This window comes from Pogoniulus pusillus, chromosome 11 (genome assembly GCF_015220805.1).
Source record: "Pogoniulus pusillus isolate bPogPus1 chromosome 11, bPogPus1.pri, whole genome shotgun sequence".
Lineage (NCBI taxonomy): Eukaryota > Metazoa > Chordata > Aves > Piciformes > Lybiidae > Pogoniulus > Pogoniulus pusillus.
This window is the reverse complement of record NC_087274.1, coordinates 13,146,805-13,173,082: the sequence shown is the minus strand read 5'-3', so window position 1 is coordinate 13,173,082 and position 26,278 is coordinate 13,146,805. Positions and strand designations below refer to the sequence as shown.

The window sequence follows — 26,278 nt, the reverse complement described above, 5'->3', positions numbered from 1 at the left end:
AACACATCCAGGTGGGTTTGGAAAGTTTCCAGAGAAGGAGGCGTGCAGCTGGATGTGTTCAGGTGTTCATGTCAAGCTCTTCTGCAAAGACTTGCCCAGTTGTTGCCCAGAGCAGTGTCACATCTGGGGATTTACCACCCTTTCAAACAGTCCTGCTCTTTCCTGGCCCCACCTGCCTGGGTAACAAGGAATGGCCAGGGTCAGGCTGGCCAAGGCAGTGTCCCAAGGCTGTGGCATGCTTGCAAGGTTCAGCCCAGCAAGACAGCTGGGAAATCCCTGTGTTTGACTAGCTTTGATCAACATTAAATCCCCCAGGGGGAAGCAGGGGAAGAGCCCCAGGAAGGCTGGGGCTGTGTGCTTTGACTTCACAGCATCAAAGTTTGCCCTAAGCGACCTTTGAAAGCGTGGAGGTGGCTGCAGGCTCTGGGCTGGTAACTGAAGTGCTGCTGCCTTTCTAGGTGCATCAGCCTTACCCAAGGAGGGCTGTAGGGCCAGATGTGGAGGCTTTGCTTTAGAACTGTGTAGATGTCTGCCTCCTTCATCCTTGGTGGTGCTGAGTCAGTGGGATGGCTCCCAGATCCACACCACTGCTGGGCAGAGCTGGGCTCTGCAAAGCCCACCACTTAGAATCATAGAATCAGTCAGGGTTGGAAGGGACCACAAGGACCATCCAGTTCCAATCCCCCTGCCATGGGCAGAGACACCTCACATTACATCAAGTTGTCCAGAGCCTCATCCAGCCTGGCCTCCAGAGATGAGGTTTCCACTACCTCCCTGGGCAACCCCTTCCAAGGTCTCACCACCCTCATGGTAAAGAACTTCTTCCTAACATCCAGTCTGAATCTACCCATTTCTAGCTTTGTTCTATTTCCCTCAGCCCTGTCACTCCCTGACAGCCTAAAAAGTCCCTCCTCATCTCTCTTGGAGGCAGTCCAAGCCCATCTCTGGGGTGAGCCTCCAGCCAGTGCACAACATCACCAATCAGCTGTGAAGCAGAAGGCAGGAAAAAATATAGAATCCTGGAATGGGTTGGGTTGGAAGGCACCTTAAAGATCATCTAGTTCCAACCCCCTTGCCATGGATAGGGACACCTCCTACTTGCCCAGGTTGCTCAAGGCCCCATCAAACCTGACTTTGAACACTTTCAGACTTGGAGCATCCACAGCTTCCTTGGGCAGCCTCTTCTAGAGCCTCAGCACCCTCACAGGGAAGGATTTCTTCTTAATGTCTGATCCAAATCCAGCTTTTTCCAGTCCAAAGCCATTGCCCCTTGTCCTGTCACTGGGATAGATCCCATGGCAAGTGGAGGGAAAGTGAGAAGGTGAGACACCATGTTCCAGATGGACGTGTGTGTGAGACACCCAAGCTGACAGCTGCCTTGCAGTGGTGGGATGTGACCTTTGAAAGTTCACAGGTGCTGGGATCTCGATAGGCAACATTTCAGAACAGTGCAGGACAGCCCCCTTCACACATGGGGGTCACAGTGGTGTCTTCTGCAGAGACCTCCACAGCAGACAGAAGATGCTGTGCTCACCCATATCAGCCTCTCGCCCACCCTGACCTACTCCAACCCAGGCTGCAATCAACATTTTTGCTACAGGAAACCATTACCAGTAGCCCTGCTGCCCTGATAAGGAGGGATAAGCCTGTCAGCTTCTGATAAAACCCCAATCTCCAGGAAAACAAAACACAGCAGTGCCTTACTGGGGAGTCCTGGGGCTGCCCAGCCTGCCTGGGGAGCACTGAGCAGAAGGTGACTGTCCTGCAGTGCTGGAGGTAGCAGGGCAAACAAGGTTGTCCCAACACCTCCATGAAAGACTTTGATGTCCTTGCTGATGATAGTGCTGATTGGGAGGTCAGGCACATGAGCTGGACTCCCCCATCCTTCTCAGGCACTGGAATGAGCTGCCCAGGAAGGTGGTTGAGTCACCCACCTTGGATGTGTTTAAAGGCCATTTGAATGTGATGCTTAAGGATATGGTTGACTCTTGGTGCTCCTGAGGGGCTTTTCCAACCTGGATGTTTCTGTGATTCTGTGACACTCAGCTGCCCTGGTAAGATCCTGCTGATAAGACAGCGCTGTTTACCTGGCCCAGCCACAAAGAAGAGCTTAGTCCACAGCCCTGAAAGTGTGAGTAATGCTGAGCAAACAGGGCTGTCCCCAGCTCCTCACACCTGCACGGCCTTTGGAAAGGCAGCACAGAGCCACAACAGGCTCCAGGTGACAGATGCTGGCTCTGTCAACTGCTGGGATTGGTGTTCAGGACTGTGTGGCTGCAGCATTAGCTGAGGTCTTGGAAGACTTGGAAATGGAATTAAAATCCATCTGTGCTGATGTTGGAGTGGCCTGGAAAAGAAAACTTATGAAAGAGCTAGGGATGGGTAAGTGTAAAAAAGAGGAGGCTGAGAGGAGACCTCATTGTAGCTACAGCTACCTGAAGGGACATGGTGGAGAGGTTGGTGCTGGCCTCTTCTTACAGGTAATTAGTGATAGAACAAGAAGGAATGGCCTCAAGCTGCCACTGGGTAGGTTTAGACTGGACATTAGGAAACATTTTTTCCCCAACAAGAGTGGTCAGACATTGGAATGAGCTGCCCAGGAAGGTGGTGGAGTCACCAACCCTGGATGTGTTTCAAAGTCGTTTGGGTGTGGTGCTTGGGGATATGGTTTAAGGGTGAACTTTGTGGAGTAGGGATCATGGCTGGTCTCGGTGATCCTGAGGGGCTTTCCCAACAGGAATGTGTCTGTGACTCTGTGATTTTGAGTTTTTTCCAGCTGGGGATGGATTTTTGTAGCTCATCTGTCTGCAGACCCACAGACAGTTCTGGCTCCTGTTGCTCTCAGCCTTTCCCACAACACAGCCCTCTTAGAGCTCCCCTGAGGCACAGGCTTGCTGCCAGAAAGGGAAACTGAGGCACAATGGTGCTGGGCAGCTTGGCCAGGGTTACACTGGGCCCAGTATAACAGTCATGGCAGGATCTTCTCTGCATCTGGTGGAGCTCATTCTAGCGGCAGAGCACAGAGGAGGCTGTGCCTGTGATGTGATGTGTCCATGCACTGGGCTGGCATCTTGCACTCCCAGGCCATTCCCAGCCCTGTCCTGTGCTGATCCACAGCAGCATGGGCACTAGAGACAGGCAGGTGATTCTATCTGCTCTGCTCTGCTTTGCTCTGCTGAGACCCCTCCTGCAGTGCTGAGGCCAAATTTGGAGTCCTCAGCATGGCACAGACAGGGACCTGTTGGAGTGTGGCCAGAGGAGGCCAGAGCAATGCTGGCAGGGCTGGAAGCCTTCTGCTGTGAGGCCAGGCTGAGAGAGCTGAGCTTGTTGAGGCTGGAGAAGAGAAGGCTCCAGGGAGACCTTCTGGTGTTCTTTCAGTGCTTCAAGATCAAAAAGCTGGGGACAGACTTCTGAGCAGACTTCTGTTGTGACAGGATGAGGGATGATAGTTTGGAACTCAAAAAGGGGGATTCACACTGGAGGGAGGGAAGAAATGTTTGACTCTGAAGGTGGTGAGAGCATGTCCCAGGTTGCTCAGAGAGGTGGGAGCTGCCCCATGGCTGGCAACAGTGCAGGTCAGGTTGTTCGTGGCTGTGAGCAACCTGCTCTAGTTGCAGATGTTCCTGCTGACTGCAGGGGGTTGGACTGGGTGAGCCTTGAAGGTCACTTCCAACCCAAACCAGTCTGGGATTCCATGATTCTATGCTCCAGCAGAATCAGAGTTGGTCAAGAATGAGCTTGAAAGAGAGGAGAGAACTGATTCCACTGATTGCTTTGTCATCAACAGAACTTTGAGGTGTTGGGGCAGGACAGAAGGAACAAAGCCTGGATGAGGCACTTAGTGCCATGGTCTGGTTGATTGGACAGGACTGGGTGATAGGTTGGCCTGGATGATCTTGGAGGTCTCTTCCAACCTGCTTGATTCTATGATTCCTCACCAGGGAAAGAGTCACCAAGCAAGAGTGGCTGAGTGCAGGCTGTGTTGCACGCAGCTGAGCTCTCCACATCAGCACAGATGCTGAGCCCCACTCTGCCGGGTGGAAACGAAAGCACTGAGCTGCCAACTGTTCCCCTGAGCCAGCTTGGCCTCAGAGAGAAACCAAAACCCTTCCCAAGAGCTGTCATCTGTCAAGCTCCTGTTACTGTCTGGCACACCAAGTGGCCAAGCTGAGGTTTGTAACTCATGGAGAAGGGGATGAGGCCCAAAGCCGCTCTGTGCTCCATGTCTCAACACCAGGCAAAGGCTGGAGCAGCATCTGCAGCCCAGGCAGCACCATCTCCCAGACAGACCTACAGTGTGAGATGAAGCAGAGGGGACCATTCCCTTGGAAGGTCTCTTTCCCTGGCACTTTGGTCCATGCCATAACACAGCATCTCCATGGGTCACCTGTGGGAGCTGTTTGCAGGGTAGCATCCTTGACCAGCTTCAGGAGGATGCCATCTTCTGGGCAGGAGTCCTCTGCTCCTTGTTGTCACAGGGGTATGGGTATCAGCCACTGGCACTGCATGAGGAGAGGAAGTGACTTGATCCTGGCTGAGAGGAGGGAAGGCAGCAGCAAACAGATGGTCAAGGAAGGACAAAAGGGTCATTGAAAGGAGCAAGTGGTGGCAAATTGGCTTCCAAAGGGAAAGCTTGCAGGAGCTGGTCTGCAGAGAGCCATTTCTGGTGCAAATGTCTGCACTCCATCACCTCAGAGGGGATGCTGCTGGCTTGGTGGGAGCTGATGAGCCATGGGTTGGGTATGGCTTGGTAATGGTCTCTGGTAGCTGACAGCTGCAGGGTCCCTTCAGTAGCAGGTCTGGCTGGGGCCACTCTAACAACTGCCCTGGCACTGGTCCAGACAAGATTGGGAGATGATCTAGGGTTACAAAACACCCCAGAGTGCTGAGCACTCTGGGTTTGCTTTTAAACACCCAACCTCACAGAGGGCTGGGTTTGCACAGCCCAGAAGCAGTGACTGGGCACACGAGGGGCAACAATTTGAAGCTGGGTCTGCTCTGGAGTAGTCACAGAATGAGCTGGTTTCAAACCAGCTTTGCACCACTTTCATCTTTTAGCTGCTAGGGAACCACGGCCAAGTTTCCTGGCTCAGTGGGGCAGTGGTGGAAGCAGAGCTAAGGATGTTTGTGTCCATGGTCCTGTCTGGAATACAGATTTGAAAGTCATAGAACCCCAGAATGACAGAATTGATAGAAGGTGAAAGTGGCTTCTGAAGAACATCAAGTCCAACCCCTTTGCCAGAGCAGGATCACCCAGGGCAGGTCACAGAGGAACATATCCAGGTGAGCCTTGAAAATCTCCAGAGATGGAGACTCCACAACCTCTCTGGGCAGCCTGTTCCAGGGCTCTGCCACCCTCACAGTACAGAATTTCCTCCTCATGTTTAGATGGAACTTCCTATGGTCGAGTTTATGCCAGTTGCCTCTTGTCCCATCACTGGGGACCACTGGGAAGAGTCTGGCCCCATCTTCCTGGCACCCATTAGACATATGTGAGCATTGAGAAGATTCCCCCTCAGCTCTTCTTCTCCAAGTCTTTTTCAGCCTTCACTGGGTTGGTTCTAATATCAGACTTTCGAGTAACCTTTGCTCTGGCTGTGTAAATTCTTTCCATCTCTGTTTTTGCTGTGACATTAACCCCCAAGTGACTGCTGTATTCCTGCATCAGACATGCTCCTCTTGAGACTTCTGCTCTTCACCAGACACTTTAGCCCACCACCTGGTTTGGAGCACTGCTGTGGTACTTACAATGCCCAGCCATAAGATTTGTGCTCTAGACCCTTCACCAGATGGTTCAGACCTTGCTATGGGCTGGAGCATCACTTTGAGGCTTGCAGTACTCAGATACCTGCCACCACCTGCCTGCTCTTGGAGCTGTGGGAGTCTGGTGTTACAGAAACACCAAAGTATTGATGAGGTCGAGTGCTTGGGGACTGGGATGTTGATTGTAGCACCTTGAAAATCGTCCTCACAGCCTGCAGCAGGTCATGACTGCCCAGTGAGGTTAGCAGACCAGACAGGTAGAAGGTAAGCATCATCCTGTGGGGTAGAAGGGAGGAAGGTCTTGCAAAGGACCACAAGCCCTGGAATGGTGGGAGGAAAGCTGCTGCTGAGATCTGTACCAGATAAGAGGGAAACCACAAAGCCAGAGCTTAAGTGGATGGATTGTTGCCAAGTGGATCCCCCGGGACTCTAAATAAACAGAGACACTTAAGGAGCGCCTTGGAGCTGGGATAGGCAGCGTGGGGGCTGGTGGCTGTGTGTTCTCTGTGATAACCTGTAGGTTGTGGGGTGAGCTCTGCCCTTAGCTCCTGCCTTTGGATGACATCTGGATGAATTATGGGATGCAATCAACTCGTTTCAAAGTACTTACAACCTCAGGGAGGCTGGACTGGGGTGGTGCAATCACATAAAGAAAGCTGATGACAGCCTGGTATCATCTCACAGATTTTAATGGAGGTCACTTCCCGAGTTCTCCCTGCTCAAAATAGTAATTAAGCCCTTTCCAAGCTGAGGCTCATCTCTAAACCTTCTGAGCAGTACCTGGTTTGAAGAGAAAAATCTCCCACTCCAACTCAATAACTACAGAAGAGAACTTTTGCTGGCCACAACAGGATCTGAATGTAGGTGCAATGTGCTGGCAGTTTGAGTGCAGGAAAAGAGAACCTGGCATAGCTTTGTTGCCTTTCTATGGACCTGCTCCAGCATCTCAGTGTCCTTGTTGGAGTGAGGGCCCCAAAACTGAACCCAGGAATCAAGATGTGGTCTCACCAATGCTCAGTACAAGGGGACAATGGATTCCCTAGTCCTGCTGTCCACACCATTGCTGATCCAGGACAGGATGCTGGTGGCCTTCTTGGCCACCTGGGCACACTCTGGCTCCTTTTCATCTGCTGTCAACTAGCAGCCCCAGGTCTTTTCCCACTGAGCAGTTTCCAGCCCCTCTGCTCCGAGCATGAAGCCTTCCTGGGCTTGTGGACCCAGCCCCTGGCCTTGTGGACCCTCATCCCATTGGCTTTGTCCCATTGATTCAGCCTGTCCAGATCTTTCTGTAGAGCCTTTCTACCCATCAGCAGATCAACACTCTTACCTACTTGATGCAAATTGACTGAGAATGCCTCAATCCCCTCATCTAGATCCTTGATGGGGATGTTAGAACTGGCCCTATTGCTGAGCCCTGGGGAACATCAGTTGTGACTGGGCACTAACTGAGTTTAACTCCATTCCCCACCACTTTCTGGGCCTGCCCAGCCAGCCAGCTTTTTACCCAGAGCAGGGCACACCCACCCAAGCCATGAGCAGCTGCTGCCTCCATGACACTCCTCTAGGAAATAGTATCTGTGCTGGTTTGAGGCTAATTGGAATATTTTAATGAGAGAAATTAGATCAATGGCTGTGAAAAGAAAAGAGTAGTGATGTCTGTATTAGCCATTCATTCTGCTGAGACATATAGAAGCAAGAACACAAAGGTGAGGTCAGTCTCAGTCTGTGGCTGCCTGCTTGCTGTCTTAACTCCCAAACCTGCACAGCATGAAAGGCTTCCCTGGAGTCCAGCTAAACAACAGTCACAGCCCTTCCTTTCTGAAAGCACCTTAGTAGACTCTGTCATCCCATGGGCCATCTTCTCAGAAGCAGATCAAGCAGCAGACTGTGTCTTTGTAGACAATGAGGCTGAAGCCCTCATCTTCAGACTGCTTTCAGAAGTGCTCTAAATGGAAGAAGACTCCACTCCAGCCTCTGCAGAAGAGCAGTCCATGTCCCCTCCCAGAACATGCTCTGGAGGAAGCAAGGGTGATTTGCAGCCCATTTCCAGGCACTTGGAGTCCACCCCTGTGTGCTGCACCAGGGTTAGGCTTGCTTTGTGATTTGCATCCTGTGTTGAGTAAGACTTGCTTTTGTCTTGGAATGAAATACCCTGGGTGAGAGGCAGCCACAAATCTCAACTTTTCGATGCCCCACAAGGGGCCCACAGGTTTCTCACCCATCCACCTTGCCTGCTGATAGACAAGTCAGCTGCCTGGTGGCTTTGAAGGAGCCACAGAAGGTCACTGGAGATGGCCCCCAAGGTTCGAAGCAGGAATACAGAAATCAGTGAGACCTTGCAGGCTGGGAGCAGCTGCTTGCCACGTGTGCTGGCTAGCAGTGAGGAGATCTCCACTGCTCAGAGACTGAGAAATCTGGCTCATAATCTGAGCATCTCAGGGCTGTAAATCTCCCAGGAATAAGTCTTGCTCTTGCTTCTCTGATGCTTCCTGCAGGGCCAGAAATACCATGTGGACAGCCAAGAAATACCTAGTGAGACTTTGGTGCTTCAGGCCAGGCTGGAACTAATAAATGCAGAAGTTAGGAAAATATCTCTCTCCCTGAAGTTCATCAAAACATCTATCAGACCACAGCCAGGTTCAGGGCCTAGGTTAGGTCAGGAGTAGTGTCTGTCACTGTTGGAATCAGTCCCCATGACATGGGGAGCTGGAGGGGCAGCCAGCAGGCTTGGTTTGCAGCAGCCGCTGGGTGCTGTCCAAAGAGATCTTGCGCTGTGGGGAAGAGCTTTGGTCCTGCAGCACTGGAGAAAAGTTGCTAATTGGGATTGTTAGCAAAGTAACCCTCAGTAGCTGAGCCGATGGGACTTGCTCTTCCCTCTTCGGGGTTTGACCTATGAGCAGTTCTGGACTTGCTCTCTGCTCTGCTCTCAAAACCACATGGCACAGAGCACATACTGCCTGGTGGCTTTGCCAAGCTGTCTGCTGCCCAGTTCTGACAGCCAGCATCTGAGCTGGCTGTGGGTGCTGCTGGACAACTGCTTCACAAACTGCTTGGTTTACCTCTGCTGTCTGCTGGGGTGAGGACAACCCCAAAACACAGAGTTGAATTCATCAGGTTCTACTCTGCTGTGAGTAGATACTCACTCCTTGGTATCTACTCACACTTCACCCTTCCTGCTGGCAGACCTGCTGATAACCACCTCTGCCAGAAAGGTCTGCTGGATGGAGGTGGATCTTGTACCAAAGGCAGGAGGAGGGAGAAATGTGGCTTGGCACTGCCATGCTCAGCACCTGAGAGTCTACCAGCAGGACAAGCATCTACTGTCCTGTCTCTACAGGCTTGGATCTGAGCTTGGTTTGGCCTTTGAGAATGAGGTCTTAGCTGCAAAATCTCCCTTGGCTTCAACCAAACATGTCCCCTAGTTTTCAGTGACTTCAAACCTCAGCTGAGCTTGAGCAGCTCTTCTGAGAGACAGCAAAGGACACATCCCTAGCAGGCAGCAATGTTTTTCTGTTTAAGCTTTGGCTTCAGACATAAGGGCAGGAGATTTTCTCAAGGGAAAGACCCCCCCCACTTTGTTAGCGTTGGCACGAGGCTCTCTTTTTCACTCGCCTTGCTTCTCATTAGCAGCTGAATCACTGCAGCAGGAACTTTCCAGAGGTACTCAGCCTGAGTCAAACACCCAGGCTCAAACCTTTCAGCCCAAACAGTGAGTTTGGCATTTTTTTTCCTAGAGAAGGCCACGAGGCTCTTCTCATTGGCAAGCTCAGGTGGGTGCAAATACAAACACCTCACGTAGTGCTCAAAGCCTTGGTTTCTTAGTGCCCAAACACTCCTTTGGAGCATCCAAAGACTCATTTTTATGGTGCAAGGCCTCATTTTTTAGGGACACAATCCTCATAGCCTTTTAGTTAGGAACAATAGGTTTCATTTTAGGGTCCAAACCATCATTCTTAAGGTCCAAGCCTCATTCCTAAGTTGTTGTTGAACGTTGCTGTCACCATCTTGTGCTTCAGTGCTGCTGAGTGTCATTGCACCTTGCAGAACCAGTGCTGACAGGAGGACACTCCAGGACCACAGTCTCTGGGGCAGATAGGGGTTTGGCAAATGGGAAAAGCAGGAAGTGAGGACCTGGGTTACCCTAATGACATCTTCACACAACCCCAGCATGGTGGGTGCTGGAAGTGACCTCTGGAGATCATCTAGCCCAACTGCCCTGCTAAAGCAGGTTTGCCTAGATCAAGTTGCCCAGGATCATATCCTTGCTTAGAGCTCCTGCCCAGAGCTTTCTCACAGAATTGCCATTCCTCAGGCTTTTCATGCATGGAAATGTCTTCTCTTCTCCAACCCCTTTTTGTGCCACCAGGAAGATCTTCTCAGCATTCTTCTCCCCTGGAACCATCTCTCCTGCTTCACTGACATTTGCAATTTGACCTTTTGTTATTCTCAGGGGTGTTTCTCATGGGTGGAGAAGTGCAAGAGGTATTTGGCCTCGTGGGGAGCAGGTTGGAGAGTGAGGACCTGCCCAAGAAGCCTTTGGCCTCAGCACTAAGGAGTGTCTGGAAAGTGTCAGCCAGGAAAAGGGCTTTCCTTCCCCCACCAGCAGTGCACTCTTGCTTTTGCTGTAAGGCAGTTTTGTGCCTCTGGTTTGGTGGGCACTACCATAGCTGCACATTTAGTGGTTCACCCACACTTTCCTCCATCTCTTTGCTGTGTTGTCAGGAAAACCTGGGTCTGGCACAGACTCCACACCTCCCCCTCGCAGCCACTGATGGATTTCCCCTTCGGTGGCTTAGCTGGAGAAAACCAAACCCATTTCCAAGCTTCCTCCTGCTCACTCAGACTTCACACAGATGGATTTTCCCAAGCAAACATTTGTGTTTAGTGTCAGCCAAGTGGGTCTGTGGTGGGTGGCACCGAGCCACCCGCACTGGATTCAGCCGCTCAGTTCCGACGGCTCCAAGCTCCTGGTGCCACACGTGGTGGTTGTGCTGCGCAGACTTCACTGCCACCACAGCTGCTCTTCATCCAGGCTTCGCCTTTTTGCTGCTGCTAGCATGGGGAGAAACCTCCTCCTCAGCCTGGGCAGCGTCTGTGTCAACCAGGGGACATCCTGAAGGGCCACACCACACAGAACTGCTCACCAGCAGCCAAACCACCGCAGCCCCTGCTGGACTGGTAGCTGCAGTGCTGCAGGAGCTTCACTTTCACAGCCAGAACTGCTCCAAAGCCTCAAACCAGCCAGCAGAACGTTTGAAGTGACACAGTGGTGCAGGGTAGCAGGGATATCCTTCCGCTCTTCCTGCGGCAACTTTCACTGTCAGCAGTCACACTCCAGCAAGTAGAAAGGTCTCTGCTAGCTCTGCTTTGCTCCATCTCCATTGTCGCCTCTTTGATTTAAAATGTGGCTGTTTCCTTGAGCAGTGTGGACCTCAAAAATAATATCCCTGAAGAAATGTCTGGAGAGCAAAGCCCCTCTCTGGATGGGCATGAGCAGAGTGCCCCTCTCAGTGACCGGGACAAGGTACATGAGGCTTCTTCCTGCAGCAGAGAAGTAATGGCTCAGGCTGAGCTTGCAATTCTCTGGCCAAAGAAATGAAAAACCTAACTGGGGGTGGGAAAAAAAGAGGCAATTTAAAGGAGACTGAGACTATTCATAAATTCAAATCGAATTTAGAGATTACTTTCAGCCCCTGGCTTCTTCTACCCTCCCCTTTCCCTTCCTCCCCCTCCCCCTGCCCCCCTCTCCTCCCCTCCCCCTCTGAATGATTGTTTGCAAAAATTAAAACAAAATGTTTTGGGCCTTTCGTTTGTTTAAAAAGCAATTTGCATTTTGAAAATTGCCCAAAATATAAGTTTTGGAAGGGTGGGGTCTTTTGAAAGGGCAGCATTGTCACTGCTGAATGAAAAGCACCGAGAGGAATGCGTCCTGGGAGACGTGGGGCCTGGGGGGACACGGTGGCAGCACAAAAGACCACAGCCGCAGCTCCCACCACGCTGCTCCAACCTCTGCCTCCTGTTCACCTATCTCCTTTCCTCCTCCCAGATGGAAAATCCTGCCCACCATGACCTTCTTCTTGACCGAGTCGCTGTTGCAGTGGCTGCTGTAGTTTCTTCACCCAGCTCCAAACCACAGCTTTCCCCTTTCCCACTCCAGGTTTCTCCACATCTGCTTCTAAGCCATATCTGATTGTTCATATTGAAGCCTGGCAGCCAGGTAGGGGCTGTTTGATGGAGCTCTGTACATCTGTGTGCAATAAAGTCAGCGAACAAAAGGCTTGTGAGGTCCTTGGCAAAGCAAGAAAAAGAAGAGAGCTGGGAGACAGCAGCACTGAGCTTTGGCGAGCAACTGGAGCCAAACCCTTTCATCAAAGAGGTCTCAGCACCTGGGACATGGCTGCCCATAGCTGGGTCTGCAGCCTGCACAGGGTTGTCTTCTCCAGCAGGTAAAAGCAAAGCGTGGGGAGCGTGGGTGGTGCCAGGGCTGGGAAGTGATTTTTCCTCCAGCTGGCGCAGGCGTTCGTAGAAAGAAAAGATGGGTTGCTAAAGAGCCACTTTCTGTGGCACTGGTTGGAAATTAAAGCCAGGCCACTTCATGTTAGGAAGGAGAGAAAATGTTTTAGCACAGCAGGGGATGAACCTCAGCAAGAGAAAGGGTGGGCGGGAGCTGGGCCTGCTGCGTGCCTCCATCCAGGCAGCATGTGGCTGGCTGAGCTGCACCCTGCCTGCAGCTCCCGGGACCTCCAGAGCTGGCATCCAAAAGCATCTTCACCTGCTCTTGAGTCCCTGTAGGTCCTAATGTGCAGCTCCCAGCCATGGTGATTTGCTTAGGTTGGACTGGATGATCTTGGAGGTCTCTTCCAACCTGGTTGATTCTATGATTCTATGATTCACTGCCCAGGCTTAGCACCTCCAGACTTCACCAGCAGTTTTCTCCAAGGCTGTGGCAGCAGTGTGATGGATCTCATCATGGCCTGTCCTAGCCTCATGCCCAGTAAGGACTTCCTGACGCCTAGATGGGTCATTACTTGCATTGCCCTCATTCTTCCATCCCTCTCTGCTATTGTCAAGAGAAAATAGGGTGGTTCTATTCCTCCAGTCGGAAGCCTTGCCTGCTGGGTAGCTGCAAAGACATGGGGCTACAGATGGAGCTGCCAGCTAGCCCTGGCTGGTGGCCAGCAGTGCACAGCACTGGCCCCTCAGGACCCAGGCACTCAGGGTGAGCACAGGAGAAGGACATTTCAATTCCAACCACCCCACTTGGATCACTTTGGCCCCTTCTGTCTGCACAAACAGGTGGATCAGGAGGAGGCAGATGATGGAAAAGCACTTGTGTGTGTGTGGGGTGGAGGTTAGGAGGTAATCGGTGCCCAGCAAATGTCCTTGGGGCCCTGGGAGTGCAGGTGGAAGGAAGAGACAGAGCCAAGGCTGAGCTGATTGAGCCAAAAAAAACAACCAGCTGAGAAGTCACAGCAGAGGGTTGGCCATTGCTCCTTGGCTGCTTGGGAAAAGCTCTTAGAGGGACCAAGTGCAGGGGGGCTGGGCATGGAGAGGTGCTTAACCATCCACGCCTCCTCGCAGTGAATTCACTTCCTCCTGGGAGGGTTTATGCCCCAAGGCACACACAATCTTTAGGTTGTTTGCTCTGGATGAGGACAGAGATGGCTGTTTTGAGAAGCAACTTGAAGCTTCTTGTGAGGTTTAGCTTCTCCCCTTCTCCAGAGTGTGATTTTCCCATCCCTGAAGATCAGCTTCTCAGGAGCAGAGCTGTGAGCAGCTCCACACACTGTCCTTACCCCTCCATGCAGTTCTGCCCTGCTAGGACCAGAGGAAATATTTGCAAAGACCTTGAGAAAGCCCCAAGAGTTCTGCTTCTCCTGGCTTTGCAGAAAACATTTCTGCTTATCAGGCAACCAAAGAAAAGTGAAGACATTTGCACTCCCTCTTAGGGTGGGCTCAGCTTTGAATTTCAAATGAGATTTGCCAATGCAATCTTGCAAAACAGCCCAGTGGTGCAGTCCAGCTCTAACTAAACCCCAAGTTTGAGGAGGAGGTGAGCTTTCATGCTCTTTGGAAAACACACACTTCTGCCAGCTTCAAGGAAGAACAAGGTTCCCTGGGAGGCCACGCCACCCCCCGGGGTGATGCCTCCTCATCTTGGTCAACAGGGACTCAATCCTGTGGTTTGTGAGCAGAGCCGGCAGCAAGTCGCAAGGCTTTGGATGCTGGAGCGGTGTCTGCGTGCTCACAGCTACAGCAGGGATGGCAGAGCCTCGGGCTGAGGGGCTCCAAACTTTGTTGTCCTCTGCTTGAGCAGAGTCCAGAGGTTGTGTCGTTGATACACTGGAGCAGGGCAGATTTAGGTTGGTCATCAGGAGGAAGTTCTCCATGGTAAGGGGGGCAAAATACCAGCAGAGTTTGCCCAGAGATGTGGTGGAGGTTCCTTCCCTGGAGATATTCAGGGTTAAACTTGATGTGACCCTGGACAGCCTGCTCTAGCTGGAAACCTTAGTGCTCACGGCAGAGCTGTTGGGGCTCTGCAGCCTGGAGAAGAGAAGGATTTGAGGAGACCTTATAATAGCCTTCCAGTACCTAGAGAGGGCCTACAGGAGGGCTGGGGAGGGAGTATTGACAAGGTCTTGCAATGGCAGGATGAGGAGCAATGGGTTTAATCTGGCAGAGGGGAGATTGAAACTGGATGTTAGGAAGAAGTTGTTTGCAGTGAGGGTGGTGAGACACTGGCACAGGTTGCCCAGGGAGGCTGTGGCTGCTCCCTGCCTAGAGGTGTTCCAGGCCAGGCTGGATGAATCCCTGAGCAGCCTGCTCCAGTGGGAGGTGTCCCTGCCCATGCAGGGGGGTTTGGAACTAAATGATATTCAAGGTCCCTCCCAAGCCAAAGGGTTCTGTGATGATTCTATTATTCTACTGCCAGCCTGGCAAGGGTGGTAGGGCAAGGAGAGGCTGAGATGCAAGGAGAACGTGGCCTTCAGCCCTGCAGTAGTGGGTAAAGCTCTTTTAAGTTCTTACAGGCTAGAATTTGACCTTAAGCATTTTCTGGCTGTCACGTGGGGTGTTGGACTGGGGTCCTGGCAGTCAACAGTTGGATGGTTGCTGACTCACTTAGAAAACAGATGTGTTTCCACCTGAAACACCTGGGAACCTCTAGTCACAAGCAGAGACACAAACTTCTCCTCACCAGGGCAAACATTGCTGGTTTTAGAACCAGGCTTGGACAACCAGGCCTAAAGCTCTCTCTGATGTTGTCCTTCTACACGGAGCTCAAGTCTTCTTCATGTTCACCAGAGAGAAAATCCTCCTCCTCCCTTTGACAGCAGCCAGGCAGACTCACTCCAGCTGCACCAGTTCAGGCAGGGCATGTGAGAGGGGTTTCTTTCTTGCTTTTGTGGAGAAGCTAAACTAAACTGACACTTGTGAGCTGAAATCAGAGTCTCTGCTGCAGCCTTGCACCACAGCACCAAGAGGACATCCTTCATGTTGCAGCTCTGATGCACCTGTCAGTAGGTCCACGCCTGGAGGAAAGCTCTGCCCTGGGCAGGGCAATCAGTCCTGTGCTCCTGCATGCCTGTGAGAAAGGTTTCATCTCAACACCTTGGTCACCTCTCTGTAAAACAAGGATTGAGACTTTAGAAACATCATCTTCCCTACAGCTTGGCTTCTGCATTCTGCAGGGCAAGAACCACCTCTAATCTCCTTGTTGATGGTGGCAGACCCACAGTGGTGACATGGGTACCATGGTGGTGGCAGAGGAATCATTGTGGTACCAGGAGTACCACGGTGGCACCAGGAATACCATAGTGGAGACAGAGGTACTGTGGTGGTGGCAGAGGAACCACAGTGGTACCAAGAGTACAATAGTGGTGCCAGGGATACTGTGGTGCTAGCAGCACCTTCTTGGCAGGTTGTGAGAAACAGATGACAGCAGAGCTGAGCAGCTTCTGGAGTGCTCCTAGAAAGTGGTTGTCTGAGGTTAAGATGGAAGGGGAAAGCCTCCAAGCCAGGGGAGGGAGGTGTCACATCTTCTTGGTACAAACAGGTTGGTTAAGTGCGCTTGCAGCAGCAGTCAGAACTGGACAGGAGCAGCCAGAGGTAAAAATCACTGATTGCCTCTGTGTGCAGGAGCTGTGACCCTGCTCTCTGTGATGGTCACCTCCTGTTTTGGGATCTGACAAGGCTGGTGGGCTCATCTCAGGAGTAGCAAACCCCAGTTCAAAGTTGGTGTTGGGAATATTACTTCCTGATGGACAGCAAACCATGCTCAGGCTACTCTTCTGCACACTAGCACCTTGGAACTGCTTGAAAAATTCCAGCACTGAGCCACAAAAACGATGGAGTGGAACATCTTCCTTAAGAGGAGAAACTGAGGGAGCTGGAGATCTTTAGTGTGGGGAAGAAGAGACCAAGAGGTGATGTCATTCATGTTTATAAAGATGTAAAGGATGAGTGCCCAGAGGCTCTGCTCTGTGATGCCCAATGACAGGACAAGGGGCAAAGGTGGAAGCTGAGGTGCAGGAAGTTCCATGGAAACAGGAGGAATTTTTTTCCCTGTGAGGGTGACAGAACCCTGGAACAGGCTGCTCAGGGGGCTTGTGAAGTCTCTCTCTCTGGAGATACTCAAAACCCACCTGGACGTGTTCCTGTGCGATCTGCTCTAGGTGATGCTGCTCTGGCAGGGGGTTGGACTGGGTGAGCTTTGGAGGTCCCTTCCAGCCCCCAGCCTTGCGTGACTCTGTGGTTCTGTGAATCTCCAGCGTTTGGTGGGGGTGTGAAGTTGGGCCTCATCATGTCAGCCTGCAAGGCACAGAGAGAGCAGCCTCCATCCCCCTGACGGGACGCGTCCAGGGGATTTTGATCTCCTCGCTCCTTTCACATCCCGAGTTCGCTGGGGATTGTTGCTGAGAAGTAACGCGGAACAGCACTGGCATTTTCTGGGCTGAAAGCTGATGATTTAGCAAATATAGCATGGCTTTGTCCTGGGCAAGCACCATAAGGTAAACAGGAAGGAATGAGGGATTAAGACATCTCTGCTCTAAAGGAAGGTGACAAGCCCAGAGCCGTGACACCTTCGTGCTGAGGCGAGAGGCCCAGCTGTGGGTTGGCATTGCACAGATGTATTGTTTCGGGGGTGAAGAGCAAATAAAAGCAAAGGGAAAAGAAAACAAGCTATAAAATTCTCAGCAAAGCCCAGAGCAACTGCCTCTTGATGTTGCCCTGACAGCTCTGGGGAGAGGCAGGCAAGGGGTCGAGCTTTTGAAGTCCTGAAGTCGTCCTTTGCAAAGGCCTCCTGTTAAAATAGTCCCTGTGTTGACATTAGGCTGCATATGGTGGAGAAATTGGACATCTCCTGACAGGTCTGGTCACAGCACAGGCAATCAAAGCAGAGGGGGACTCTGAGGCGTTTGACTGACTGAGGCTGTCCTGGAAATATTTCTCTTCTGAAAGGGTTCTCAAACATTGCCCAGGGCAGTGGTGGAGTCACCATCTGGAACAGGCTACCCAGGGGGGTTGTGGAGTCTCCTTCTCTGGAGATATTCAAAGCCCACCTGGATGCGTTCCTGTGTGATCTGCTCTGCTCTGGTAAGGGGGTTGGACTGGATCATCTTCTGAGGTCCCCTCCAAACCCTATCATTCTGTGGTTCTGTGATCCTTGGGGGTGCTGAAGGGGTGGACCTGGTGCTTGGGCCATGGTTTAGTATCAGCCTTGCAGTGTTGGGTTGAAGCTTGGACTGGCTGATCTTGAAGGTCCCTTCCAACCAAAGCTATTCTGTGATTCTGCGGTGGGATGGAGATGGTGAGGCAGAGGTGAGGTAATACAGGGCTGCAGATGTGCAACACCAAGCGTGGGAAGGAAAGCTGGGGAAGAAGCTGCCTAGGAAGGTCTTGAAATGATATTTGAAGCTTGAACACACCACTGAGAGTGGGGAGAGTGAGAAGGTTGGGCAGGTGAAGCTGGAACCCCCCTTTCGCCCATGCACAGGAAGAGGGAGCTCCCCCAGTGCTGGGTGTTGAGAAATGGGAATGGTTTGCAGCAGTCTCCAGGGGCATCTGTGCCAAAGGGTCACATGAGATGAAGCACTGCAGTGAGAGAGCAGACAAGAGGAGAGGTGAGCAGGGCTCGCGTGGGGCAAAGCTGGAGGAGCAGCCAGGGGCTGTGTGTTGACATCTGACATCGGATGGGCTCCCTGCCCTCGCAACCCTGCCTGCACCCAGCTTTTACTTCACCTTCAGAGAGGAGAGAGACAAAAGCTGGGCCAGACAAGGTCTCAGTGACCTCAGCATCCCCTCCAAAACTCCGGGCTCAACACCGGTCAAGGAGAGCTGTGGGTTGGCAGTGAGCTTCGCATACCTGAGGTGCCACCACAGCACCCTATTCTGTGGCACCCCTTGGGCAGGACCTTGAGCGTGTCCTGCCCTGCACGCACAGGCTCCCCTAGGGCTGGCACCTCTGGGGCTGGGCGCAGATGCTGACGCTCTCTGCTCTTTCCCTCTCGCAGCCTGCAACTGCAACCTGCACGCCCGGCGGTGCCGCTTCAACATGGAGCTGTACAAGCTGTCGGGGCGCAAGAGCGGCGGCGTCTGCCTCAACTGCCGCCACAACACTGCCGGGCGCCACTGCCACTACTGCAAGGAGGGCTTCTACCGCGACCTCAGCAAGCCCATCTCCCACCGCAAGGCCTGCAAAGGTACCGGGGCGGGGGGGTGGCCAACACCATCAGATCCTGCCACAGAAGGGTTAAATCATAGAATGGTTTAGGTTGGAAGGGACCTCAAAGCTCAGCCAGATCCAACCCCCGCCATAGGCAGGGACACCTCCCACTAGAACAGGTCGCTCAAGGCCTCATCCAGCCTGGCCTTGAACACCTCCAGGGAGGGAGCAGCCACAACCTCCCTGGGCAACCTGTGCCAGTGTCTCACCACTCTCACTGTCAAGAATTTCTTCCTAATCTTCAGTCTAAACCTCCCCTTTTCCAGTTCAAAGCCATTGTCCCTCATCCTGTCACTATGAGCTGTTGCCTGAAGTCCCTTCCCAGCTCTCCTGTATCCCCCTTTAAGTACTGCAAGGCTGCTCTAAGGTTTCCCCAGAGCCTTTTGGGTGGGTTGGAGAAGGCAGAGGTACAAGGGAACCGAGCCCTTTCCACACCACCCCTATCACCTGGTATCCCAGATGGACCCAGCTCTGGCAACAAGCACCCTGCCACACATGGTCACATTTTGCCTCTGGTCCCAAGTAGTTCTGTGTCCTCAGAATGTTCCTCTTTCTGCTTCCCCAGCCAGAGCAGAGGTTGGGCTGAGGCAAACCAAGGGAAATAATGAAGTCTTGGGCACCCCCTCAAGCAGGCCTGGGCAGCGATGCAGGAGGGCATCCATCACCCCAGACAGCAGAGTGCTCACTGATGCCCAGAGCCTGATTCTCATTTGCCTTCCTGCTGCCCAGAAAGGGGATTGGGGTGCTGGGCTCCTCACCTCCCAGTCTTTCCAAAGCACAACTGCCTCTTTCCCAGGGCTCTGATGTGTTAGGTTTCTCCTGGAGATGGGGTGGGATTCAGGGCAGAGAAGTTCTCTTTCCCAGCTACCGCCACTCTGCATCCATAGGCATTCCAGTCCCTATGGGAAGCTGGGAGGGGATGCTCTGCTGGAGGGTAGGGTGAATCCCTTCCCTTGCCCATCCCCAGGTTTTCCATTCCAGGATAAGGCAGTCCTTGCCTTGTATTGTCAGTGATGGCCACACGTAACCCCCAGCAATTCTCAGCTCTTGCTTTTTGCTCTCCTCTCTGGCCTTGCAGCTTGCTCCCCCTCTCCTGCCCATTCATCCTTGCTGCCCCCTGGCCTCTCACTCTCTCCACACAGTGGTGTCACCCAAAAAGCACAGGGTAGTGCCTGCAGGTAGGAAAGCTCAGACATATGCCCAGCCTCAGTTTCCCCAAGTGAGCACCCAGGCAGATGTGTGCTGCCCTTCACAGGCTGAGCCCTGGGGATGCGTAGCCTGGAGAAGAGCAACCCCCAGAGGAGATCTGATCAGGGTTCACAAATATCTTAAGGATGACTGTCAAGAAGAAGGGGTCACAGAACACTGGAACAGGCTCCACAGAGAGGCTGTGGAGTCTCCTTCTCTGAAGCCTTTCAAGACCTGTCTAGATGTGTTCCTGTGTGACCTGAGCTAGATTGCATGGTCCTGCTCTGGCAGGGGGATTGAGCTCTACAATCCCTTTGGGTCCCTTCCAGCTCCTGACATCCTGTGACAGCCTCTTTTCAATGGTCTCCTGTGACAGAACGAGGGGGAAATTGGGAACAGACTGGAACCCAGAATGTTCCACCATAACATGAGGAAAAAACTGTTTGGTGTGAGGGTGCTGAAGGCCTGGAACAGGCTACCCAGAGTGGTGGTGGAGTCTCCTTCTCTGGAGAATTTCAAGACCCACCTGGATGCACTCCTGTGTGACCTGCCCTAGGTAATTCTGCTTTGGCAGGGCAGTTGGACTCAATAACCTCCAGAGGTTCCTTCCAAGCCCTGCTACCATTCTGTGATTCTTGGGTCACCCTGCAGGATCTCCAGGCTAAATCTCCCACCCTCTGCATCATCCCCCCTCTGTAAAATGCTCTTTGCAATCCTCCTTTTCTCATCCCCCTGCCTTCTCCAACCGCTCCCACTCTTGAAATCTGAGCTGGCCACATTTCAATACTTCTCCAACCCCCCAGGGTTTATAACAAAACTGTGCCGATTGGAGCTAACAGATACAAAGGTAAGGTAATAAATATTCCTGGGGCATGAGCAGCTCCCCGGCTCGCAGGCTATTAGCACAATTTCACACTGCTTGCAGTGGTTTATTGTTGCTGTAATCCACCGTCCCATACAAAAGCAGGCGAAATGAAGTTTCCTCCAGCAAAGGCATCCCTTTGAAAGCTGCTTTTCCTGGCCTCTGTTGGTGACACGAGGACGGGGGTGGGGGGGTTAGGTTCCACCCATTCTGTCTGCCCTGCATCACAGAATCATGGAATGTCAGGGGCTGGAGGGACCTCCAAAGCTCATCCAGTCCAACCCCCTGCCAGAGCAGGATCACCCAGGGCAGATCACACAGGAACACATCCAGGCAGGTTTTGATTATCTCCAGAGAGGGAGGCTCCACAACCCCCTGGGCAGCCTGTTCCAGGGTTCTGTCACCCTCCCAGGGAAATAAATTCCTCTTCATGTTCCCATGAAACTTCCTGTGCCTCAGCTTCCACCCATTGCCCCTTGTCCTGTCACTGGGCATCACCCAGCAGAACCTGGCTCCAGCCTCCTGCCACTCACCTTTACATCTTTATAAACACTGATGAAGTCACCTCTCAGTCTCCTCTTCTCCAGGCTGAACAGGCTCCCTCAGCCTCTCCTCATCAGCCTTTCCCTCCAGCCCCCTCCCCAGTCTCATCACTCTCCTCTGGACCTGCTCCAGCACCTCAATATCCTTGAAATGAGGGGCCCAGAGCTGCACAGAGTGCTCCAGGTGAGGCACCACCAGTGAGGCATCACCAGTGTCAAGTACCACCCTGGCAAGTGAGCACAAGCTCAGAGAGCAAATGTTCCATGAAAGAGCTGCTGAAAAGACTTTCGTATTAATTCACCTTCATTAATTCAGCCTAAGAGACACATGCAGCTAATCTACCTCCCTTCTCACTCATATTCCTCATCTCCCACTCCATTCCATGATCTGGGTCATGAACCTCAATTCATGTGCTGGAAGGTGTCCAGAGAAGGACCACAAGGATGATCAAAGGGATGGAGCTGCTCTGTTATGAGGAGAGACTGAGATAGTTGGGGCTGTTCAGTCTGGAGAGGAGAAGGCTCCCAGGTGACCTTATTGTGGCCTTTCAGTGTCTTAAGTGGGCTACAAAAAAGCTGAGGAGGGACTTTTTAGGATGTCAGGGAGTGATAGGACTGGAGAGAATGGAATAAAGCTGGAAATGGGTAAATTTCAGAGTGAATATTAGGAGGAAGTTCTTCACCATGAGGGTGGTGAGAGCCTGGACGGGATTGCCCAGAGAGGTGGTGGAAGCCTCATCCCTGGAGGTGTTTAAGGCCAGGCTGGATGTGGCTCTGAGCAACCTGATCTAGTCTGAGGTGTCCTTGTCCATGGCAAGGGGGTTGGGACTAGATAATCCTTGCAGTCCCTTCCAACCCTGACTGATTCCATGACTCTATCTGGATCATGAATCTCAGTTCAACCCCCACCCAATGGCTAAAAACTATAGAGGCATGAGTTGCATGGTGGTAAAAGGTTGGATTGGGTATTTAAGCCACAAACATCACATTGCAGAAGCATTTGTGCCACACCTGCCTCTTTTTCCCTTGGAGAAAAAGAAAATGCCACCAACTGCAGCCCTTGTTGCAGGGCATGAAGTGAGGCTCAGGCAGCAAAGGTGAGCAGAAGGTGGAGCTGGGCAGTGTCCTCCTGCCCCAGCAGAGGGCTGGTTGGTTTTCTAATAGCCCAACCTATACTTACTTCTAATTAAAGGTACTTCTAATGACCTGGGCTTGTCTTAGCAGCAAACAGCTGAGGTCTGGTTGGGTTTCTAATGGCCAAACCTACAATTAGTTTTAATTAAAAGATGCTTTGGATGACCTGAAGTTGTCTATAGCAGCACCTTGGTGTGAGAAACAGAACGGTAGGGGGTCAGAAGGGATCAACCTTTATGTCTAGAGAGGTTCTCCTGCCCCTCTACTTTGCTCTGGTGAGGCTACGTCTGGAATATTGTGTCCAGTTCTGGGGCCCCGAGTTCAGGAAGGACCTCAGGAAACTGCTTGAGAGAGTCCAGCACAGAGCCACAAAAATGATGGAGTGGAACATCTTCCTCATGAGGAGAGCCTGAGGAAGCTTGGAGAGGTCACCTCATCACTGGTTACAAAGACGTGCAGGGTGAGTGCCAGGAAGCTGCTGGGTGATGCCCAGTGACAGGACAAGGGCAATGGTGGAAGCTAAGGCATAGGATGTTCCACAGCAAGATGAGGAGGTGTTTTTTAACCTGTGAGGGTGACAGAACCCTGGAACAGGCTGCTCAGGGGGGTTGTGGAGTCTCCTTCTCTGGAGATAATGAAAACCCACCTGGATGTGTTCCTGTGTGACCTGCTCTAGGTGATGCTGCTCTGGCAGGGGGCTTGGACTGGATGAGTTTTGGAAGTCCCTTCCAGCCCCCAACCTTGTGTAACTCTGTGACCTCTGGCAATCATTGAGACCATCAACCCTGCCAAGCAGGACCACTTAAAGCAGATCACACAGGAACACATCCAGGTGGGTTGTGAAGATCTCTAGCAAAAGAGACTCCACAACTCTCTGAGCAGCCTGCTCCAGTCAGACTTCAAGTAGGGCTTGAATCTGGGCTTCTCCCCTCCCCTCTCTGGTTAACAGCAGCACAGCCATGTGCTGCTCCTGCCTGGGCATTTGCTTCCAGTTATTTTTCTTGCAAAACCAATAAAAGCAAGAAAATTGTCACCAACTGGAGATGCCCTGTCACAGAGCCACACAACAGGCAGGGCATGGCATGGAGCTTGCAGACCACATGCAAGGGAATTGATGACAGCTGGAACAGGGATATTGCGTGAAGGGGCAAGGCTGGGCGTGTGCCAGAGCCTGCCAGGCTGGGCCTGGGAGCTGGAGGAGGACTGCGAGGGTGTGTGGTGGGTGGTTGGGCAAGCCCAGGGACACCACTTACTGAAGCAAGGGCTTGGGTTTCCCCTGGCATTTTGAGGTCAGGCAGCAGAACTGAGCCCTGTGGGGACTCTGGGGCTGGAGGAGCATGATGGCAGTGCCAGCCAATGCCATGGGCTATGGATGGGCTTATCCCAGTGGGCACTGGGCTAGGGTGTCCTGTGCTCTGGCAGACAGATCCAACCCCTGCTCCTATGCACACCCCTTAGGTGTGTCCCAAGAAGCCACAAAATTCCACACACAAGGAATTGAATCAATTAATCTTTTAGACCTCGAAAGAAGAGTGAATTGTTCCTCTTTGCTCATTGGCTTTTGTGAGAGTATGAAGAGCTTCCAAAACACTGAAGTCCTGCTTCCCATTCCTCCTTCTTCTCATTTGTTTTGCTTCACTTTCCTTCTGCTTCCCATTCCTTCTGCTTCCCACTCCTGTTTCTCATTCCTTTTGCTTCCCACTCCTGCTGCGGCTCCTGCTTCACATTCTTTCTGCTTCCCACTCCCTCTGCTTCTCTCTCCTGCTTTCTACTCCTGCTTCTTATTCCATCTTCTTCCCATTCCTTCTTCTTTTCATTCCTTTTGCTTCCCAATCCTGCTGCTTCCCACTGCTGCTTCTCATTCCTTCTGCTTTCCATTCCTTCTTCTCATTCCTTTTGCTTCCCATTCCTTCTGCTTTCCATTCCTTCTGCTTCCAAATACTGCTTCCCACTCTTGCATCTCATTTCTTCTACTTCCCCTCTGCTCCAAATGGTGTTGCAAGTGAAATTCCACCTCTGGGTCCGGCAAAGCTCCATCTCCTCTGCCATGGGCCACTCTAAATCTGGTGTTAGTTCTTCTGATTATGTTTCCTCTTGATATTTGCCAGGTTATTGACATTAAGGGAATTCCCTCAGAGCAGAGACTCTGTGGAGTTTTCTAGCTTGGCACTTGTGGGGAAGGATTTGAACCCTTTCTGCTGACAAGATGACAAAGGACACATGTTGGGAATGTGCTCATGTGGAACCTGCCAGCACAAACCCCTTTGGAGGGGCAGGATTTGCCATCTGATGAGGTCACATTCCTCAGGACTCGGTGTTTTGGTCAAAAATGGGATCTGCTGCAGCCCCAGGACCGTGCCAGGCTTCCCATCTGCACCAGAGGATGAGTGGATGGCTTGTGCACAAAACCCCCACTCCCAGCTCCCCTGTCTGTCCTCTTTGTGCCCACAAAGGCTCAGGACTTTGATGCTGGCTTTTTAGAGACAGTTTGGGTCAAGCAGAGGGAGGGCGAGTGCTGTTCCCATGGGCTCAGCCCCCAGACTTTGATTTCATAGGGGCAGGAGCAGGTTTTCCTACTAGGGGACCTGTTGCAGTGGAAGCCCTTTGGCTCCTTGTGCTGGCTGGAGAGGAGACCAGAGCCCCTGGTGACAGGGACAGTGGGTCGAGTCCCCTGCCTCTCTCCACCGACTATAGAGGGAGCTGCATGACCAGCTTAGAGAAGAGAGGTGATTTCCACGAGGCTGAAGCCAGGGCAGATGCAATCTCCTCCTGCTGCCTTGAGACCCACTGCGAAGTTGAAGTGCAGAAGGTAGCTAAGGTAAAGCCCACCTTAGATGGCAGCGTCTGAGGCCAGGCTCACACCAGCTTCCCACCCTGGTGTGCTACAGGCCATGTCACAGATCAGTCTGGGGAATCTCTGCAGGTCTCAGCTCTGGTCAGCATCCCTCCATCCTCAGAGATGTCCCCTGCCATCAGGGTCCCCAGCCCACAGCTAGGTATGGGTCAGACAAGCTCACAGATAAGACATCCCAAAGACCAGGGAATGGGTGAAACCAGGGCCCCCTCTAGCAGCAGGGCCACCAGGGGTGGCTTCTGGCATGGCTCCTGTCCCCAGTCTTCCTTTATTTGCAGCAAGCACAAGCTCCCACAGGATCCTTCTCATCACTCTGGGGCATCAGTGCAGAAGATCTACTCTTGGTGTCCACCTTAGGAGGTAAAGTGCATCCTAAAAGAGATCCTCCTCTCCCCAGAGCATGGAATTGTAGGATGCCAGCGGTTGGAAGGGACCTCCAGAGATCATTGAGTCCAACTCCTCACCTAGGGCAGACTACACAGCAAAAGTGGGTTTTGAAGATCTCTAGAGGAGACTCCACAACCTATCTGGGCAGCCTGCTTCAGGCCTCCAGCACCCTCATTTCCATGCCCATCTCTGGTCCAGCTCATTTGTGGTTTCACGTGGCCAAGTCCAAAGCAATACCTTCTGTGAGGTCCACACAGGGAGTTCATCCTTCTCTTCCTCTTCTTCCTCTTTGAAAACCAGCTGGAGCTGCTCTCAGATGAGAGATGAGCCAGTCTGTAGTGCTTGGACCAAGCTCCTGTATGAAGGCTTGGTCACCTCACTGGGAAAAGTCCAAACCTCCAAGACCTGCTGTACATGGAGTGGATTTTCTCTTCTGCTGACACCAGAACAATTTTCTAGCTGCGCCTCCAGACTGCATTTGTTGGTGGCTGTGCCTCAGTGTCCCCCTCCCCCAAGGCACCATAATTCCTTGGGTAGATGTTGTTCCAAGTGATGAGCACTGATTTATGTGTCCTGCATCTAAAACTTGTCATCAGCAACTCTCAGCAAAACAGGTGGAGAAAGGTTCTAGCAATGAAGCTTTCACTCCATGGAAGTGTTCTAAGGCAAGGCAGGAGACTCAAGTGTCACTGCCATCAAGGGCCAACAACTCCAGGTCCAAGGGTAGAGCTGCACAATTCACTGGCTGGAAGGCTCCCAAAGTAAAGAAGGGGCAAGATTATTGCAGAGACTCTTAAACTGCTTGGAGTTTGTGGGGTGAGCAC

At 52.3% G+C, this 26,278-nt stretch overlaps 1 protein-coding gene across 1 annotated transcript in view; it reads left to right on the top strand.

The window, feature by feature from the left end:
* The window catches only part of NTN1 (netrin 1), a 122,231-nt gene that overhangs the window by 53,054 nt on the left and 42,899 nt on the right, over nucleotides 1–26,278 (top strand). Inside the window, exon 2 of the mRNA XM_064151110.1 lies at nucleotides 18,276–18,464. Coding sequence (XP_064007180.1) covers nucleotides 18,276–18,464 — 189 coding nt within the window. The remainder of the gene's footprint in view (nucleotides 1–18,275; nucleotides 18,465–26,278) is intronic.